The 16233-nt window shown below is 50.1% G+C and overlaps 2 protein-coding genes across 4 annotated transcripts; both read right to left on the minus strand.

The window, feature by feature from the left end:
* Positions 1-479: 479 nt before the first annotated feature.
* ADAD2 (adenosine deaminase domain containing 2) lies at positions 480-9116 on the minus strand. The gene is made up of 8 exons (XM_032227080.1): positions 8729-9116; positions 7555-7674; positions 7248-7398; positions 5112-5273; positions 2858-3072; positions 2505-2739; positions 1670-1802; positions 480-928 (listed from the first exon to the last, which is right to left on the minus strand). Exons 1-8 carry the CDS (start codon positions 8877-8879, stop codon positions 761-763), a joined length of 1335 nt encoding a protein of 444 aa, XP_032082971.1. The 5' UTR covers positions 8880-9116; the 3' UTR covers positions 480-760.
* A 618-nt stretch (positions 9117-9734) lies between these two features.
* Positions 9735-16231, minus strand: LOC116516021 (ribonuclease T2-like). Of its 3 annotated transcripts, XM_032228367.1 has the most exons (10): positions 16177-16231; positions 15700-15806; positions 15560-15617; positions 13892-13959; positions 13662-13719; positions 13405-13469; positions 12496-12609; positions 11266-11314; positions 10452-10526; positions 9735-10375 (listed from the first exon to the last, which is right to left on the minus strand). In XM_032228367.1, the coding sequence occupies exons 3-10, from the start codon at positions 15581-15583 to the stop codon at positions 10208-10210; spliced, it is 621 nt and encodes a 206-aa protein (XP_032084258.1). In that variant the 5' UTR covers positions 15584-15617; positions 15700-15806; positions 16177-16231; the 3' UTR covers positions 9735-10207. The 3 variants fall into 3 exon arrangements, with proteins under 3 accessions (XP_032084258.1, XP_032084257.1, XP_032084259.1); XM_032228366.1 differs by lacking the exons at positions 15560-15617; positions 15700-15806; positions 16177-16231 and having other exon boundaries at positions 13892-14084; XM_032228368.1 differs by lacking the exons at positions 12496-12609; positions 15560-15617; positions 15700-15806; positions 16177-16231 and having other exon boundaries at positions 13892-14084.
* Between the last annotated feature and the right edge of the window lie 2 nt (positions 16232-16233).

A 16233-nucleotide genomic window follows, 5' to 3' on the forward strand; every position in this document is an offset into this window, starting at 1 on the left:
TGAAATTTCCCCAAGGGCAATTCTAAAACTTAACAAGAGTGAAACGGAAACTACAAAACTGAAGCCATCAAGACTATATAGCATGCTATAGCAAGGACCCTACTGTTAACTCGGAAAGAATGGAGGAGTTCCATCTGCGAAGGTAAAATATACACGTGGATGTATTTTGTATAGATTTATACACCCTCAACACCATTCAAAATTTGCTTTTGGAAGCATCTGGGATGTTCCACAGGAAGTGCAGCTGTTTACGCTCTCACCTCTTGGTGCGACTTTGCCGTGTGTTAAGTGCCACACCAGTGCAAAACATAACAGATCTAGGTTCTCTAGAGCAGTGTTTCTCAACCTTGGCAACTGAAGATGTCCGGACTTCAACTCCCAGAATTCCCCAGCCAGCGAATGCTGGCTGGGGGATTCTGGGAGTTGAAGTCCGGACATCTTCAAGTTGCCAAGGTTGAGAAACACTGCCTCTAAGATCAGGGGGTCTCCAGGCTCGGCACCTTGAAGACTTCTGGACTTCACTCCCAGAAGCTGGTTGGGAATTCTGGGAGTTGAAGTCCACAAATCTTAAAGGTTCCAAGTTTGGGGACCCCTGTTCTACGTTTCTGCTCACCAACAGAGTTTCATCTTATCTGCACATTAGGCCTGAAACCAAAACTGTAGTTCACCTGTACTTCCCGGCTTGTTGAAACCAGCTAGTTTTACAAGACTTAGGTTGAAGCTTACTAACATCTGGGGAACAAAATCGAAAACCAAGATCTCACTGGAACTTGCTCCTATCCGTTGGCTGGAGAAGATCTTCAGCTGCCCAGGCCAGTCTATCTGCAAAAACTGTCCACCAACTGCTTTTGAGGCCACCTCTCAAATCCCGCACACTCAAGTGGCTATGTAGTTGGAGCTTTGCACGCTGGTAAGTTGTGGCTTGAACCTGGCGAAGTGAGGAAAAGAGAAGCAAACGTTGAGTATCTCTTGAGGATTCTTCTTAAGACTTCTGTTTCTCAACCTTGGCCACTTTAAGAGCTGCGGACTCCGTCTCCCAGAATTCCTCAGCCAACATTAAAGTCTATAGAAATCCACAGCTCTTAAAGTGGCCAGGTTGAGAAACATACATCTAAGAGGATCATTCAAGAGATACTCACCTTGGGGGTTCCACCTTTGTTGACCCAAGAAGCAAAAGGCCACATTGACTGGTAAAAATAGTACAAGCATTTGCTTAACCATGGTTTCTTGAAATAGCCCTCCTCCCCAACCCCTCCTAAAGTTGCCGAGTTTGAGAAACACTAGAAAGAAAGTCAAGAGATACTCAATCTGAGGTCCACCTTCCTTGGACTCAGGAAACAAACAGATTATTCACACTGACCGGGAAAACCATACAAGCATTTGCTTAATCGTGGTTTCTTGAACAAGGTCACCTCTCAAGAAAGGAAGTCTACCCCTCTTAAAATTACCAAGTTGGGAAACACAATCTTGGAGGGAACGTTCAAGAGATACTCAACTTGAGGTCCTTAAATCGAGAAACAAAGGGACTCATACTGACCGGTGAAAACCATACAGCATTTGCTTAACCATGGTTTCTTGAATTAGGTCCAGCAAAGGTGGGATTGTATGTACAATGCATTAAACACAAAGAAACCATTCCTGTGGAGAGACCTGAAGGATGGAGATTCACCTTGGCTTCATGATATGTGGATAGAGACACCAGATCCTCTCTCTTCATCTCCTGGGCCACGTTTCTGAAAGATTTCAACATGGCGGCCTTGCAGAGCCGGCTCGGCCGTGACGCGCCTCCTGGGTTTGCAATGCTGGGGGAAAAACAGAGTAACAAGAGTTGGAAGGGACCTCGGAGATCTTCTAGTCCAACCCCTGCCGGGGAACAAAACTCTTGAGCCCATTCTTTTCCAACCCTATGGATTGGAATCAATCCGTCAATCCCAAATCAGCCTCGTCAATTTGAAATCAGTTTCATCAATTCCAAATCAATCTTGTCAATCCCAAATCAATTTGTCAATCCCAAATCCATCTCGTCGATTCCAAATCCATCTCGTCGATTCCAAATCCATCTTGTCGATTCCAAATCCATCTCGTCGATTCCAAATCCATCTCGTCAATTCCAAATCCATCTCGTCAATTCCAAATCCATCTTGTCAATCCCAAATCCATCTTGTCAATCCCAAATCCATCTGTCGATTCCAAATCCATCTAGTCAATTCCAAATCCATCTCGTCAATCCCAAATCCACTAATCAATTCCAATCCATCTCGTCAAAACCAAATCCATCTCGTCAACCCAAATCCATCTCGTCAATCCCAAATCCATCTCGTCAATTCCAAATCCATCTCCAATCCATCCAATTCACCCCTCCTCCCCATGTTCATCTCCTCAACCCCAATCAACCCTCCTAAATCAAATTCAACCACCCAGCCAGCAGAGACTAATCTTGGGTCTCCCCCAACCCCGGTACCCATTGCCTCCCCCCCAGCCCTCAAGCCCCTCGAGGCACTCACTCCCTCTCGGCCTTCCCAACAGCTCCGTCCACACATTCCAGCCTCTCGTCTCCTGAGCACCAGTTGAGACTCAGCGAGCCGCATTCCGGCGGGGAGCCGCAGGGGGCCGCCAGGGGCCCTTCAAAGAGGTAGACCTTCTTGTGACGGTACGGTTGGGGGACGCCGTCCTCCGGTCCCAGCTGCACACTCTTGCTCAGGACGTGATTGAGAATGTCGCAGTTGGGATAAGGGTCAGCTGGAAACGGAGAAGTCCGAAAGGGTCAAGAGAGAGAGAGAGAGAGAGAAGACGGTTCATGGCAACATCGCACAGTCCTCGACTTACGACCACAGCCCAACATATCCCGTATAATCACCTAGGACAATGCTGGTGATGTACACGGGGTGAAGGAAGTGGCTGAGCAGGGCTCCCTGGACACCCAGGACAGTCCAGCGGATCAGCTTGTCGCTGCCAGAAGCGCAGTAGACGTGGGAGGAGAGCAGGGTGGGGCTGCAATAGGAGACGGCCCTCAGCTGCCCCTGGACGCGGATGTTCAGGTCGACCGAAGAGCTGGACCTCAGTAAGGGGGCGCTGGGAGGAAGCAGAGGTGTGGGGGAGTCAGCACGGCGGAAAAGAGTGCATGCATTACAATCCACAAAAATGTCCCCACCCCCAAAATTCAGAGCTCGCCAGAAGGGTTTCCAACCAGTGGTGGGTTGCAGGCGGTACGGCCCCGATACGGGCATAGCGGTGCCTGCCGGGAGCAGTGGGTCCATTCTGGTCCAGATGGGCCCACCCGCCATCCTTACCTGAGCTCTTCGGCGCTTCCGTGCACGCACGCAGAGCGTACGGCCCATGCACGATGCTCCGCGAGCAGCTGGAGCGTCCCGGAGGCGTCGCAGGAGGCAAGGATGCGTGCTGCACGCTTTATGTGGTGGACGTCGGGCCCCCATTGCCCTGTTCCGGTTGCAAGGGGGTCTGGAACCCACCACTGGTTCCAACCCACAGGTCATTCATGCCAACAATGCCGTTTGGAGCCGGGAAGGACGCCTGTGGAGAGCCTGGTGGCACCACCACAGATCTAAATGCAGGCATTCCTCCGCTCCGCTTAGTGACCCTTTGAAGTTATGACAGCCCTAAAGAAAGGGGACGCCTGCTACAGCATCCCCCACGGCCCCCTGTGCTTATGTGACTGATGACAGCTGTGGGGGGTCCTGGGGGGTCATTGCAACCTTCGGACAAGCAAAGTCAATGGGGAGGAAGCCAGATTCGCTTAACGACCGTGCTGCCCTGGGGAATTCTGGGGGTTGAGGCCCACTGGACTTAAAGGGCCCCCAGGCCGAGAAAGGCCTACCTACATTCCCCTGCAGCTTTAGTGATGAGCCGAGGTGGCGCAGTGGTTAGGGTGCAGTACTGCAGGCTACTTCAGCTGCCTGTTATCTGCAGTTTCGGCAGTTCTAATCTCACCGGCTCAGGGTGACTTAGCCTTCCATCTTCCAGGTGGGTCAAATGAGGACCCGGATTGTTGTTGGGGGCGATATGCTGACTCTGTAAACCGCTTAGAGAGGGCTGAAGCCCTATGAAGCGGTAGATAAGTCTAACTGCTATTGCTAGTGATGATCAAAGCCCCAGATTCAGCTTTTTTAAAAAAACCTTTATTGAAAATTAAAAACATTACATTACCTTTAAAAACTAGTTTTGTATAAATTACAGTCCTTTTTGAACAGCGCTAACATAACCATTCGTTATTCAAATACGCTTTTATTCATTCCTACTGATTCCTATATCTATGCATCTATCTTTCTAAGCTGTACATTTCATGTTCCTATTATTACCATCGATAACCAGTTTTCCCGAACTGTGGAATATTCTGAGCCTTCCTTGTCCCCTAACTCCAGGTGAGTTTATCCATCTCTGCGCAAATCAAGAACTAGATTCCGTTGTTAGAAATATTTTTGGACTATATAAAGATTATTAATAACAATAATAATTATAGTAAAAAAAACAAAATTAAATACAGTTAAGTTCTAACTAATATGGGATGCTGTGATATAGGATATAGTTAAATAAAGAAAGGATAATGGTAATAAATTATATACATGGAGGATTGGAAAGTTTTTGGTATTAAATTATGGATGTTTAGCTAAACAGGATATGAGGACTTCAGGTTAATGGAGGATTTTACAAATAAGTAAATGAATGCCAGCATGTGGCATTTATGGATTGAATCTTGGTATACTTAAGGGTGAAGGACGTTTAAATAACTGTAGTCAAATAAAAGTGGAGGTATGATGATGTTAATATAGTAAATATTTGAGTTAAGATACTTGAATTCATATGAATTATATTGATGACCGGTGGAAGAGATGCACAAAAGCCTTTTGTAAGCAGCTGATACACTTTCTACAATATGTAAAGAAGGAGGAGTTGTAAAATAAATAAATAAAAATTTATAATAATAATAAAAAAAAGAACTAGATTCCGTTTCTATCCTATCATCTAAAAACTGGAAGATGAACGCTGTAGTTCCTGGCTATGTCAGTCAACGCTCACCCTGGTCTGATCCGATCTCCTTCCCCACCCATCCTCAAGGGCTCTGGGCCCTGCCCCAGCGTCCCCACGGCACTCACAAGAGTTTTTTCACTGCTCCGTGCGGCATTTGGCTCAGGTAGAGGTGCAGATGGCATCGGGGCTTCAACCTGAGGGGTCCCCGTCTTCCGCCTGGCAAAGATGCCCTGTTCGAACGCGCCGGATCCTGGCTGCACCGAAGCAGGAGCTGCTTGTAAAAATATCTGAGGACGGAGGCAGAGAATTAAGGGGGGAATCGTGGGGGGTGACACGGATTGGGGGGGGACGGGGACGGTGGTTGTTCAATAGGTTCCATCACAAACCGCGGTAGACAAAAGCGCGCTCGACGAAAGCGCGTACGTGACGTCATCACAGCACGACGAAAACAATCGCGCTGTGAGCGGTAATTTAAAATTAAAGCGAAAAACCTTACCCTAACCCCCCCAAACCTAACGCTAACCCTTAACCTAACCTAAACCTAACCCTAACCCTAAACCTAACCCTTACCTAACCCTAAACCTAACGCTAACCCTTAACCTAACCCTAACCTAACCCTAACGCTTAACGTAACCCTAACCCTAAACCTAACCCTTACCTTTATGTGAATCGGCTTGCTTTAATTTTATTTTAATTTTAATTTAATTTAGTTTTAATTTTTTTCGTCGAGCTGCTGATGACGTCAGGTACGCGCTTTAATCGGGCGCGCTTTAGTGGACCGCGGTTTTGACGGGTCACGGTTCAATAGGACCTCCCATATAGGAAAACAATAGGGAAACCAATTTGGCTGTATTTATTTTGTACATGACAATAAAGGCTAATGACGTAAGTGGAATAAATATCAGAAATAAAACGCAAACGGAGAAAATTATTTGACTGAAAATATAGAGTTGGGATTGCGTGAAACGCCACCCCGGAACCCATCAGAGAAAGTAAATAAGTTCCAGGGCGACAACGGGACGGAGGGAGGAGGAGTAGGAGGGAAAGGAAGGAAGGGTGAAGCGGAGAAAGTAAGGGAGGGGAATTAAGAGCAGGAGAGAGGGGAAGGAGGAGGAGGAGAGGAGAGAGGGAGTGGGGGAAAGAGAGGGAAGAAGGAAGGAGAAGGAGAGGAGGAAAGAAGAAGGCAGAGAAGGGAGGCTGAGAAAAGAGAAGGAGCAAGAATTATGTTGTATATATGTATGTATGTATGTATGTAAAAATAAATAGAGAGGCTAATGATGAGTAGACAAACGTTAAATAGCAACTATGAAAATGAAAATGCCTTGTGAAGGAATGGTAAAAAATAAGAACCTTTTTAAAACCTTTTTAAAAAGGATATAATATATATATGTATGTATGTATGTATGTATGTATGTATGTATGTATGTTATTTATGCTGATAAATAACTGTGACTTTAAGTATATATATATATATATATATATATATATATAAGATCTATACTAGTCTCCCTTTATTTATTTATCAGCACAAATATATATATATATATTTGTGCTGATAAATAAATAAAGGGAGACTAGTATAGATCTATTTCAAGCTATTTAGCTCTCATCAGCTAGCCATACCCTTCCTGGGAATTGAACCTGTGCTGGTTTCTGTCTGGATGGTCTCTTGTGACGAGCCGAAGGACAGAGAATGGAAGTGTGATCTTCCTCCCATATTTGGGCATACCAGGGGTTGTGACTTTAAATATATATATATTTAAAGTCACAACCCCTGGTTCAAATCCCAGTAAGAGTATAGCTAGCTGATGAGAGCTAAATAGCTTGAAATAGATCTATACTAGTCTCCATTTATTTATTTATTTATCAGCACAAATACAACATATATATATATACACATACACATACACATACACATATACATATACATATACGTTACTTACACACACACACACACACACACACACACACACACACACTTCGGTCCCTGTATATATATTGTGACCAAAGCCAGATTCGCTTAACTGCATTGTTCCCAACGGCTTCACTTAACAACTGTGGCCATGGAGGTCCTAAAGTGAGGCGGAATTCGCTTTGCAACTGCCTCGCTTAGCAACAAGTGTTGGGCTCAATCGCGGTCGTAAGTCGAGGACTCCCTATAGAAGGGAGGGTCATCTCTGCCTGGGCCCATCTCTCTTTCGCTTTCTCAAATCCGGGGGGTGGGGGGCTTCTGGGCAGGGAGCAGGGTGGGGGGGGTCTTACTCATCAGGGCTCGACGGGCCACCACCAGGCCGTGCATGTCGTGGACTCTCCGTCCATCAAATTCCATCCAGCCGCCATAGCAGACGTCCCCTGTGCCCAGGGCCACCAGTTCGTACGCCTCCTTGCAGGAGCCCTGGCCATCGGCCACCTCTTCAAAGGAAGTTGGGGGGTTATCCCTTTAGCTCAATCGAGTTGGATTACGTGGCCACGGGGCTGACCATGCATTGGGCCGGCCCTTTGGCCGAGCTGGCTGTTGAGGATACTAGAGGGGGGGGCCGCCTTCCAAACCCCCAAAAGGGGGCTCACCTCGCTCCAGGATGAAGGCCGCCACGTTGCCCAAACACTCGCGATAGGCCGGCTGTTTCATGAGAAGCCTTTCACACACGGCTTCGGTGATTGCCGCACATCGGTCTTGATGGAAGGATTCTGGGGGAAGGAAGACCGGAAGATGGATCAGGCTGCTCGTTCCGCCTTGTAAGGGGGGGGGTGTTCACCTGTCCTCGTGCTCCCCAAGATCGGTCCAGAGTGAGGATGGAGGAGGAGGAGGAAAGAGGGAGCAAGAAGCAGAAATAGCCACTGCCCCTTAGGACTTAGCATGGTATACCGCTTCATCATGCTTACGGCCCTCTCTAAGCGGTTTACAGAGTCAGCCTCTTGCCCCCCCACCACCCCCCAACAATCTGGGTCCTCATTTGACCCACCTCGGAAAGGATGGGAGGCTGAGGTCAACCTTGAGCTGATCAGGATCGAACTCTAAACTGTGGGCAGATTTTGCCTGCAATTCTGCATTCTAACCACTGTGCACCAAGGAAGGGAAGGGAAGGGAAGGAAGGCCGATAGCATTCAGACTTATTTACCGCTTAAGCAGTTTATGGAGTCAGCATTTTGCCCCCAACAATCTGGGTCCTCGCTGTACCCACCTCGGCAGGACGGAAGGCTGAGACAACCTTGAGCCTGGGGAGATTCGAACTGCCAAATTGCAGTCAGCAGCAGAAGCAGCCCGCAGTAGTGCACTCTAACCACTGCACCACCAGGGCTCTTGAGGAAGGGGAGGATAGGAAGACGGAGGGGGAGGAGTGGGAGGGCTGTGGGGTCCTGGATGCTCTCTGAGCTCGGTGGCTTTCTTGCAGACATCTCATGACCCAACTAGGCAACGTCATCAGTGCTTCCCCAATACTGTGCACTTTGTCAGCACCGTTGTTATTTCCCTTCCTCTTAAACGTTCAACCTGGGGTGTGCAGCCCTCTGACGCACACACACACACACACAACACGTTAACATCCCCCCACCCTTCTTTAAATTCTAAGAGAATGGAACACGTTTTCAAGTTTTCCTGATCACTCAACACGCAAGTTGCAACTCGGGGACCCCTGCATGCAACCCCCCCTCCCCATTACCGGCCTCTCTGCACTCCCCACCTGCCCTCGGAGCACCCCAACCTCCCCCCCCCCAGACCCCATTTGCAACCATCAGCAGCCACCTCTCGCTGCAGTCTCCCGGGGACGGTCCAGATGTTCCTGGGCGCCAGGTGGGAGCGGCTCCTCCTTCCAGGATGGGGGGCTCCGCCTCGGCCCGTTGCAGGAGGAGGAGGAGGGTGCAAGGCTCACTTCCCCGCAGTCCGCGCCCTCCATTCCTCCCCCCACTTTTCCCCCACCTCTTTTTCCTGCAATTTCTGCAAATTGGAAGATGGGTGGACTTCAACTCCCAGAATCCCCCACCCAAACTCCCACTATCCCCCAGCCAAGAGGTGGCTGCCGGGCGGGGGCAGAAGTGGGGGGCACCCGGCCACCCGCCGGGCGAGAGAGCGGCGCCTGCGGAGGGCGCCCGGTTGCAACAGGGGGCGGGAGCGGCGCCTTTGTAGGCGCGGCCGGGCGTCTCTGGGGAGGGGCCTGACTGACCACGCCCCTCCTCCCCAGGGAAGGGAGCCGGGGAAGGGATCCCCTATGCTCCCCCCAGCAGCCAATCAGGAGCCCGGATCCTCTGGCTGCCTAGCCAAGGCGCCCCCCGCCGGATGGAGCGTTTTGCAAGCGGCTCGTAATGAGATGCAGGCGGGGCTCCAACTTGGACCCCCCCCCCCCGCTTAAGAAGGGCACTCTCCGAGGGGGTCTCTTGGGGTCTCGGGGATGGCTCCAGGCGATCAGAAACGTCGGCGGGTCGAATCCCTAGTACAGGTCTCCTGCCTGAGCAGGTGGGTTGGGCTAGATGACCTCCAAGGTCCCTTCCAACTCTGTTATTCTTACATTGCTTCTCAAGTTTGGGAGCTCCAAAGGCTGGACTTCAACTCCCAGAATTCCCCCAATCAGCCTGACATTGAACCTGAAGAAGGGTGGACGTCCAAATTCTTCTCTCTTTTTTTTGCAAGCTTTTCTGAAAATGTTGCAGATTTTTTTTAAAAAAAACAACAATCCTAAACATCAAGATAATAGCTATTTTTCAGCATTCCCGCCCCAAAAAAAGACACCGGGGATTTATTAGATCTGTTATTCTCATTTTCCTCTGCTAAGCAAGCTCTCCTTTGCCACAAGCTTCAGGATTGGATGATTTCCTCTCTTTTTCCATGTTTAAATACAATAAAGTATTTTAAAAAACCCAAAAGAATCAGCAAAGGGAGATTGGCAGTTTTCCCACCTGGGCAGCTACATCGCCCGGCTGCTCCCTTACGCCAAGCATATTCCGATTCCGCTTATCAACGGAAAGTTTGAGCTCAGCTGTGGTCGTAAGTCAAGACCACATCTAGCATTTTCAAGAATTTCCTTTGAGCCTGTTATTCTAGCCGGCCGCTGGTGGCAAGTGGGTTTAGTAGTGAGGGTCTCCACAGAGAGGATTCAAATCTTCCAAAACTGGTTGGAGGGAGAAGGAATTAATGGTTGGCCGCCTGCGGAGACCCCTGCTGGAAATACCCCGGCTGAGGACGATGGGTTTTCTTGCGGTCTCTCTCTCTCTCGCCTCCAGCGGGTCATCAGGGGCAGGGGTGCCGGGGGTCCTTCTGATTGGGGGATACGTATAAGATCCCGCTCTGGGGCCTGCAGGGATGGTAAGGGGAGATGCCCGCGGGGGGCTCTGCCACGCAGCCCGTGGAGAAGTTGCTGAAGAGGGAAACCTGGATTTGAACCAGCAGCTGCCGCCCCTACGAATAAAGAGGACAGTCAAGAGGGGGAAGAGGCCCGCACCGCAGGGAGGGGAGGGTAGCAAGGCAAACCCACCTGCCTGTCCGTCACGCACTGCAGCTGGAACTGGCGTCCCAGCAGGGACTCCAGGGCTCCCACGAAGGTCCTGAGCTGGGCAGAAGAGACGGTGGAAGGAGGGAGAGTCAGGGAAGAGACACTCAGCAATTCTGGGGGTGGGGGGACCCCTACGCCTCCCCTCCTTCCAGCTAAGAACCCCTCCCACCCAGACCCAGCCGATTTGAAAGATCTGCCTAGCATTACGACACGTCCTCCACTTATGACCTCCATCGCTAAGCATGGCAGTTGCTAAGTGAGCTTTGCCCCATGTTAACGACCATTCTTGCCATGTCGTTAAGTGAGTCGTGGCAGTTGTCAAGTTAGCAACACGGTTGTTGAGCGAATCTGGCTTCCCCATTGACTTTGCTTGTCAGATGGTCACAAAAGTGGATCACGGGACCCCCCGGAACCGTTCATAGCTGCAAGTCAGTTCCCAAGCATCCAAATTTACAAACTTACCAACATTAGTCTAGTGACTGAAGTTACAAAAAGCGCTGGGGGGGGAAAAGTGACTTATGACCTGTCCTCACTCTTATGACCGATTCCTCACACTTATGACTGTTGCAGCATCCCCCCATGGTCAGCTGATCAAAGCTCGGCACGCAAGCCCGGTTGCAAAATCTCGAGGTCACGTGATCACCATTTGCGACTTTCCCAGCGGTTTCCAACAAGCAACGTTAAGAGGGGAAGCCGGACTCACTTAGCGACCAAGTGATTCCAACGAGAGGCTGATTCGGGCCGTATTCTGCAGAGCCTCAATTCTTGGGAAGTGAAGGAAAAAAATAACAGGTACCTGGTAACTCTGCCTGCAGGAGGGAATAATCTCGGCTTTTTCAAAAGCCCTGCAATTAAGAAGAAACAAAAGGATAATTAACGGAGAGGCTGAATCATTTTGGCTTTCTCCTGAGATTTATTTTAAAACTGGACTTTACCAGTTAATCCCCTTTTAAGACCAAGATTCCTAGTTAAGCTGAACCGAGCGATCTTCTCCCTGCAGAAGCAGCTGGCAGCCCCTTTGGCCAGATCATAATTTATTTATTCTTTAATCTTATTTATTAATCAAATTTGTGCAGTCCAGCTCAACTCCAGGGAGGAACAAGGCATAATTTGATATTGTAATAAAATAAAATAAAACAATTGGAGTCATGGTGCCTCTACGCATCCGGGGGGGGGGGGCATATGCTGCCAACCCCTGTTTTCCATAACCATGATTTCCTAAACAAACCACGATGGGCTGCAGTCTTACAACTTGCTCTTCTAAAAGCCAGCAAGCCACGTTCTCCTTCCTAGGATGGGTGAATCTGGCCCTTTAAAGTTGCACGACCTGAATTTCCAGGTAAGTCACCCTTTATTATTTCTGGGTTAAGAAATGGAGCCCCCTGGCATGGATAGCACCAGCAATCTGCACTTCGATTTATATACCGCTTCGTAGTGCTTTTTTCCTCTTGCCCCCCCAGCAATCTTGGCCCTCACTTGACCCACCTCGGAAGGACGTAAAGGCTGAGTCAGCGTGGAGCCTGGTGGGATTTGAACTGCCGAACTGCAGCTAGCAGTCAGCTGAAGTAGCCTCTAACCCAGTGTTTCTCAACCTTGGTGACTTTAAGTCCTGTGGACTTCAACTCCCAGCATTCCCCAGGCCGCAATTGCTGGCTGGGGAATTCTGGGAACTGAAGTCCACAAGTCTTAAAGTGGCCATGTTTGAGGACCCTTATTATAGAGCAGTGTTTCTCAACATTGGTGACTTTAAGTCCTGTGGACTTCAACTCCCAGAATTCCCCAGCCATAGCTATGGCTGGGGAATTCTGGGAGTTGAAGTCCACAGGTTTTAAAGCCGCCAAAGTTGAGAAACACTGCTCTAACCACTGCGCCACCTCGGCCCTCGGGGATTCATTTAACCCAGATGTCAAGATAACCTTGTTCCAGAGCAACTCAGCATTTTCCCTTTGGAGAAGCCACTTTAAATCTCTGCTTCAAATTCCCGTAAAAGTCGGGGGTCCCCACTTTTTTGGGGGGGGGGGGTCACCTGTCAATGTTGTATTTGGTGCGCAGGAAGAGGGCAGCCCCAAAGAATTTCTTCGGGCTATTCAAGGTTTCAATGCAACCACCGCATGTTCCGTGTTTTCCCCATTCTTTCTCCCTGGAAGAAGAGAGAAAAATCCCGCTGCAATTTTGGTAGAATATCTCTAGAACAGTGTTTCTCAACCTTGGCAACTTGAAGATGTCCGGACTTCAACTCCCAGAATTCCCCAGCAGTGGTTAGGACAGTGTTTCTCAACCTTGGCAACTTGAAGATGTCCGGACTTCAACTCCCAGAATCCCCCAGCCAGCATTCGCTGGCTGGGGAATTCTGGGAGTTGAAGTCCGGACATCTTCAAGTTGCCAAGGTTGAGAAACACTGCGTAGTCCTTGATTTACGACCATTTTTAGTGACCATTTGAAAAAAAGTGCCTTCCGCCTGTTCCTCGCACTTACAACCGTCAGAGGGCCCCCAACGATCACGTGATCAAATACACGAAGTCACGTGTACTTAACAAGGGGTTGAAGTGACAATCGGGGTCAATGAGGGGGGACGGACCGGATTCACTTAATGACTGCATGATTCACTTAACAGCCGCAGGGATTTGTTTAACGATCGTAGCCAAAAAAGGCTGCAAAGTTGGATTCACTTCACCGCCGTCTTGCTTAGCAACGGGGATCCCAGTCATAAACCGAGGACTGCAGCTTTCCAACAGCTAGGTGAAGATGTGTGGACTTCAACTCCCAGAACCCCCCCGTGCTGGGAGTTGAAGTCCACACAATTTAAAGGGGCTAAGCTTGAGAAAACCTGGATGGAAGTTCCCATGCCCATCATCCCCTCTCCTCTGTCCCCATCATCCCACCCACCCCCCACTCGACTGCCAGAGGGTCCCCCTGATCTTCTAACTGGCATTACCAAAACTGGAAGTTACTGAGATTGGTGAAAGTTGGCCAATGACGGTTCAATTCGGGCACCAGGCTCTGCGAGAAGGAGAGAGAGAGAGAAAAAATAGAGACATCAGGGAGAGAAAGAATAGAGGGACCTTAGAGGTCTTCTAGTCCAACCCCCTGTGCCATTAACCTTGATAAACCCAACCTGGGTTCTTGGATAAGAGGAGCAAGACTACAATAACAATGAACCTGTTCCCGCCCTTAGGAGGGAGGCTTACGCACCGTCAGGTCGGAAGGGAAGAGACGCCAGTAGGGACAGCATTCCTGAACGTCGCTGGGCCTGTGGAGGGACAGGGTGAAGAAGGCCAGGATCCCAGAATCCCTTCCTCAACTCCCCTTGAGGAAACTCCATTTCCCAGGGTGCCCCTGGGGGCAGCCATGACGGTCGGAAGAGGGTTGGGAGAGCGACAGGAAAAGCCGGTGTTTTGTCTCTGATGGGAGCAACGACTCACCATAATCCATGGATGGTCCAGTTCTTTGCCATCTCGGACATGACGCAGCCGTACTTCCTCGGGAGAGACTTCGAGCGAAAGGGTACAAAGGGGAGAAGAAATAACATTGTGGGGGCCCTTGGGGCCCTCTGAGCTGGGCGGTTTCCTTGCAGACATCTCATGACCCAACTAGGTAACATCATCAGTTCTAGAAGGGAAGGGGATTTGTGGAAAAGAGGGGGGAGGAGGAGGAGGAAAGTGGGCGGGGGGGGGGAAGGAGAACTGAGCACTCTGAGCTTGGTTGACTTGGTAACTCCATCGATGCTAGAAGGAAGTGGGGTTTGTAGAGAGGAGGAGGAGGAGAGGAAGAGGAGGAAGAAGAAGAGGAAGAGGAGAGGAAGAGGAGGAGGAGGAGAGGAAGAGAAGGAGGAGAGGAAGAGGAGGAAGAAGAGGACGAAGAGGAGAGGAGGAGGAGGAGGAGAGGAGGAGGAGAGGAAGAGGAGAAAGAAGAAAAGGAAGAGAGGAAGAGGAGGAGGAGGAAGAAGAAGAGGAGGAGGAGAGGAAGAGGAGAGGAAGAGGAGGAAGAAGAAGAGGAGGAAGAGAGGAAGAGGAGGAGGAGGAGGAAGAAGAGGAAAAGGAAGAAGAGGAGGAAGAGAGGAGGAGGAGGAAGAAGAGGAGAGGAAGAGGAGAGGAAGAAGAGGAGGAGGAGAGGAAGATGAGGAAGAGAGGAGGAGGAGGAGGAGGAGGAAGAGGAGAGGAGGAGGAGAGGAAGAGAAGGAAGAAGAGGAGGAGGAGGAGGAGGAGAGGAGGAGGAAGAAGAAGGGAAGAAGAGGAGGAGGAGGAGAGGAAGAGGAGGAAGAAGAAGAGGAGAGGAAGAGGAGAGGAAGAGGAGGCGGAGGAGAGGAAGAAGAAGAGGAGGAAGAAGAGGAGGAAGAGGAGAGGAAGAGGAGGAGGAGGAGAGGAAGAGGAGAAAGAGGAGGAGGAGAGGAGGAGGAAGAAGAGGAGGAGGGAAAGAGGAAAAGGAGGAGAAAGGAGGCCCGTGAGGTCTTTAGTGCTCCCTGAGCTTGGGGATTTTCTTGCAGACATCTCATGACCCAACTAGGTAACATCATCAGTGCTGGAAGGGAAGTTTGTGGAGAGGAGGACAACTGAGGGATCCTTGGTGCACTCTGAGCTTCATGGCTTTCTTGCAGACTCTTCATGACCCAATTAGATGACTCAACCAGTGCTAAAGAGAAGCACCAAAGCCCTGATGATGTTCCCTAGTTGGGTCATGAAACGTCGGCAAGAAAACCACCCAGCTCAGAGAGCGCCCAGTTCAGTCCTGAGCTACACACATTTCTCTTCAATTGGTAGAAACGAAACGGATGCTCTCTTTCCTCCCCTGATTCACCCGTGAACCCCAAAATCCAACCCCCACACAGGGGGCTTCACCCAGCCCAACCTGAAGGCCATTTCAAAAACGGATCCTCCCTTTGACGTGGGCCTCCCTTCTCTGAGAAAACGTGAGGACGGTGGTCCAATCTCATCCTGAAACCCTCCCACGATGGAGCAGAAGCCACAACGTCTGTAGGCAATCCGTCCCACTCATTAATTAATCGTTGAAACCCAACCCGAGATGAGCTCTTCGGAGGGCGATGAGTTGGGGGACCTCCCCTTTGGAAGAAGAAGACTTGGTCGTCCACTCACCACGCAGAAGGAACTGGGCCACATCTGGACAAAGATCTGGCATTTCCAAGGACAGGGCCTGTGAGAAAAGCCAACCCCTTGGTCACTCTGCCTTGGGGGTTCCCCAACCCTCACCTACCTGGAGTAGGTGTCCCACCTACCTGGAGTAGCCTTCCTCCGGCTTCTCCCACAGCTTCTCACAGCTCAAGAGGTACACTGAAGGAGGCGGTGCAGAGGAAACCCAGCGTGACCCAGCTCAAAGGCATGTCTGTAAAGGGAAGCAGAAGGGGGTGAAGAGCAGAGCCGGTCATCTCCTGGCATCCCACCGGGCCAGGAGACCTCATGTTCTTCAGAGGCTCCAAGAAGACGAGAAAGAAGGTGGCCCAAGTTGATGAGAAGTCACAGAGTTGATGAGAAGGCGAACCTCCTCTACTGCAGAAGATTGCAATTTGGTTGTTGAAGTCTTCCTGGAAAGTTCTGGGAGTTGAAGTCCACAAGTCTTAAAGTTGCCAAGTTTGGGACCACTGGCCGAGAGGACCTCTGGCCGACAGTGATGGTTCTCTGCTGCAGCCCCTTGGTCCCCGTTGGCCAAGGTTCAGCTTCTCTCCCACCAGACCGAGACAGAGAGAATAGCATACCTGATGCCACCACATCTGTCCCCTCCAAGATCCAGGCCACAACTCACTTTGCAAGAC

The sequence above is a fragment of the Thamnophis elegans genome, chromosome 12 (genome assembly GCF_009769535.1).
Source record: "Thamnophis elegans isolate rThaEle1 chromosome 12, rThaEle1.pri, whole genome shotgun sequence".
Classification (NCBI taxonomy): Eukaryota; Metazoa; Chordata; class Lepidosauria; order Squamata; family Colubridae; genus Thamnophis; species Thamnophis elegans.